Source organism: Apium graveolens, chromosome 4, assembly GCF_009905375.1.
Source record: "Apium graveolens cultivar Ventura chromosome 4, ASM990537v1, whole genome shotgun sequence".
In the NCBI taxonomy this organism is placed as follows: domain Eukaryota; kingdom Viridiplantae; phylum Streptophyta; class Magnoliopsida; order Apiales; family Apiaceae; genus Apium; species Apium graveolens.
In genome coordinates, this window is record NC_133650.1 from 56,529,250 (window position 1) to 56,533,673 (window position 4,424).

A 4,424-nucleotide genomic window follows, 5' to 3' on the forward strand; every position below is an offset into this window, starting at 1 on the left:
TCCATTCTTCACGGAATTCCTTCTTCATGCATATCTCTTCTTATGTTTATCTCGATCTTCTTTCCTTTAATCAGCTACTGTCCTTATCTGATTGTCCTTCAGCACTTAAGTTCTGATATCTATCTTCTGATGATTATCTCCTGATAATACAAGTACTGATATCCTTAAGTCCTGACTTCCAGTATAAGTACTGATCAACAGTTAAGTACTGATCTATCATGTTCACACAAGATCTGAAAGCTAAACATAAAACATATTAGCCATGACATTATCAAATATATCTAACAGGGGAGATCGCCCCCGTGCTTCACTCCGTCTAGCATGTCCACTTCCTCCAACCTCAGGATAAAGGGGCATCCCATAAGGGGGGTTAGTAGTCACAACAGTTGAATATTCGTACCCGATAGGTCGAGAATTCACAGGTGCATGTAGTTGTTGAACTTGGGGATTCGTACCTTGAGTAGCCGAGGGAATCGTCCCTTGTGGCTGATGTTCAGCTGCCCCTATATGGGCTTCTTCTTGCGTGGTTGCATAAGTTGAATGAGGAGGTACCTCCACAGTTGACGAAATCACTTGGGTTGTCCCCGTTGGTGTTCCTCCTTCGAGGACTCTAACTGTTCTCCGTGTTTTCGCCATGATTGTTGTTGTGCTTTCCCACAAACGACGCCAAATGTTATGGATAAAAAACTAAGGTTGTTATTCGCTGTATTTATTGCTAAGGTTCGGGAGCTCAAGGCCTTTAATGGCTGCTCTCGTGTTTCATAGCTTAATTATGTCTTTACGAGATGCCTACGTATCTCTGTGAATTAGAGAATCAAGCCAAAAAACGTAGTTCTGATTTGTGGGGTGAGACCCCTTATATAGATGCTGGTAGTCCTTGAATTGGACTTGATATAGGAGACTTGGTGATCAAGTCTCTGAATTAGAATGGACTTGGAGTCCTAAATAGTAGGAAACTGATTCCTTATCCTTCTAGGTCCCTTAGAGGTTAATCTGCAAGGATTTATGTCCTCATTGAGACTCTTTTCAATAGCTGATTTTTCCCTTATTAATTAATTACGAAATCAATTAATATTCAGGGTTTTTGGGCCTTCTTTGTTCCATCAGGTCTGACCTGGCCCATCAGGCCTGATCAATGTGTAAACCTTTTTGGTCTGAATGTCATACATCTTCTTATTGGGGCTAGCAGCCCAAATCATGTATAATTAGTGTGATATTTAATTACACGATATTTATCCGTATTAGGTCATGAGTTGGTATATATAATCATAGATTGCAAATAAAAAAAAATGAATAATGCAATAATATATTTAAAACTTCGGTTTTAAAATACCTAAATTTCGGCTTATAAAAAAAGCAGTGGATCCCCGGGGGCGATCACGTGGAAGTCACATGACAAAAAGGAAGCCCCTAAAACCCTAATAAAAACACAACGAGTCATGTCCACACTCTACCGCCACCTGATAAACCCTAATTTTGTGAAGAAAAGAAAGGGATGGGAAGCGATAGCGAGACAGAGAAATCAGGACACAAGGACAAGAAAAAGGCCTTCACTTTGTCCCCTATTGCTAAACCCCTCGCTGGTAAAAAGCTCTCCAAACGCGCCCTTAAACTCGTCCGCCGAGGTTACTCTTCCTAATTCTTACATGTTTTTTCGTGTCTCTATCTTTAATTTCTGTCTAGTTTTCCTTGTGTTTTGGGGGTGTATAGGATTAATTCAATTTTATTCATATGTTTAATTTGGGGGGTTATTTGATTATTTTGTGTTTAATTTGTTTGAATTAGCTGCTGAAAAAAAATGTTTGAAGAGAGGAGTTAAGGAAGTGGTCAAAAGCATTCGCAAGGGTAACAAAGGGTCAGTTTTCACTTTCTCTTGTATTTTGTTTTTCGGACTCATTATATTATCTATTGTTTGTAGTTTTTTGTTGATGAATTATGCTGGATACCCGGTTTATGAATTCTGTGATAAATTAATGTGTAGCCAGTACCTTTTTCAATTAATTATTTTTTTAGCAAATGTGACATTGTATACAACGCCACATTGGTTTGGTAACAACCTAAGAAGGGGTACTTTATAGTTTATTATATGCTCTACTGGATCTTGGATGTTATATCTAATGAAAAGTTTAAGTTTTTTTGTATAGTTTTTAAGGCAGGATGAGTTGTATTTACAGTTAAGCATAGTCTAAAAGAAGATTGAATTCATAGGTCAAATGTTGGTTACCAAGAAGAATGAGGAGTTGACTGAACTGAATACTCTACTGTAGTACATTTTAGCATAGGTATCAAATTTCTTGCACGATGTTTCTTATGACTAAACTATTTAATTTTTTTACTATTAATGTAAACTTTGACTTCCTTACCAGCAGGAATGGAATGTATATTGTTGTGTTTGTTTGCTCTGCAGGATGATTATTTTTATTTGAGAAAATTATGCTTCCGCATATGAATTAATTTAAATCTTACCAAATCGTAGTATAACCATCTTGTTTTGATGAATGCAGATTGTGTATCATAGCAGGGAACATTTCACCAATTGATGTTATCACTCACGTTCCAGTGTTATGCGAAGAGGCTGATATACCCTACATATATGTCAACTCAAAAGAAGTAAGTTGAAACATATCCCTAATTCTTGAAACTGTACAATTTGTGTCTCTTTCACTAATCTATATATGATATGTCAACAATGACAGTTTTTGCATTGTTATGTTGAGATAGTTTGAGTTATGCCCTTCATTTCTATATACCTATTTCTATTTTAGATAGTTTTGGAACGTTTATTAGACTTCGCTGTTGCATAGGGTGAAGTTTTAACAAATATATCTAATAAAACTAGATATCAATGTTTTTGGTTGTACAATGCTTTGTATTCTTTATCATGTTGCTGTATATGCCATAATAATTATATAAATATTTAAACTTATGTGTCTAAGACAGAGCTTTCTTAATTTCCAGGCCGCTAGGGTAGGCTTCTGTTCTCATACTTCCAATCTCTTATGTGGTGTTTTTAAACTTGGGGCTTTTTGTGTGCTCATTAAAGCATAGCCCATTGTTATTTCCATATTTCCAATTAATGATTCCACCAAGTTTCATTTAGTCCTTTTGTATTTTTTCTATTTCCCTTTATATACTTTACATAGTAAAAAATTCTTCATACTTTATGCACTGTAGTCTTCGTGTGCCTAATAGTTGTCTTAAACTGCTGCCCCAAATTTCTTGACAACGCATAGTGTTATTGATTACTGGTTTTTATGCTCATATTGCTACATTTAGTTATTTACTTGTATTTACCATTTTTATGCGAAAATGCATCGTAATTGTTTGTTTCAGGAGCTCGCAAATGCAGGATCCACAAAAAGGCCAACATGTTGCGTTTTGGTTTTAACCAAGCCGACCAAGGGGGAGCTTGCACAAGATGAACAAGAGAAGTTGAAGTCTGATTATGATCTAGTTGTATCCGATGTGTCTGAACTTGCTCGCTCTATGTTTTAAGTAGGCTTGTGTATGGAATTCGTACTTTCTGTCATTGATGTACTTTGTTTTAGCTAATATTAACATTAAATGAAATGGCTATTTCTAGGCCATCACAATTCTCCCTCAAGTGTTTTGCTGACTGTTTTCATCCTGATGGTAATCCATAGATTAGGTTTGATTTGTTTGTTTTTATTAAATTGGGAAAGCAAACAAAGAATTATAACGTATGAATAGAACACTGTAAAATAAACAATAGTACTATTTGGTTAATGGTATAGCTTAGAAATTTAAGTTTGATTTAACCTTCTTATCTTTGGCAAAATTGATAATCTGGTTTGGTAATTGCCAAAACTGAAAGAAAAAATTTCGAGTAAACAGGGAAAGAGAGTTATTTTATTAACAGTAACAAAAGAAACTCATAACAAGCAGTTTATACTTTATTCAGTTTATAACATATGTAGCATGGATAATACTGCCTATCCAGATCACAGTATAACTTTTCTGAAGTCTTTAGTATGGAAGACGTTTCATATAACTCAATGGTATGTTTAGGACCACTCTCCGTGGCTTTAGCTGCTTGGTGCCATACTCCTGAACAGTACGACCCCAAGAGCCCCAATTGCCAAGCTTAGAACTAACGGAATGCCAATAGATTCTGTATCTGTAATTCTACATCTCCTGTCTGTTCTTTCTTGTCGAGACCTCTCACTAATGTACTCTTGCAGGGTGTTACTCAAACTGTCAAGATGATGAATGACCTGGCAGTGGCTCCTTCCAACACGCAATAACTGTTCCAACAAAGGATCCTAGAATCATTAGCTCAGCAGAAAAGTTCATAAAATTGAATCAAGCCGAGGACTCATGATGCCGGTCCTTGTGAATACATAATATCGGTTTACAAACAGATAGTAACATGTCTTCTGGGCATAGACATCAGCGCAATATCT

The 4,424-nt window shown here is 36.1% G+C and overlaps 1 protein-coding gene across 1 annotated transcript; it reads left to right on the top strand.

The window, feature by feature from the left end:
* Positions 1-1,434: 1,434 nt before the first annotated feature.
* On the top strand, positions 1,435-3,604 carry LOC141717991 (H/ACA ribonucleoprotein complex subunit 2-like protein). Its single transcript, XM_074520312.1, has 4 exons — positions 1,435-1,625; positions 1,786-1,855; positions 2,505-2,610; positions 3,334-3,604. Exons 1-4 carry the CDS (start codon positions 1,496-1,498, stop codon positions 3,493-3,495), a joined length of 468 nt encoding a protein of 155 aa, XP_074376413.1. The 5' UTR covers positions 1,435-1,495; the 3' UTR covers positions 3,496-3,604.
* The last annotated feature ends 820 nt before the right edge of the window (positions 3,605-4,424 follow it).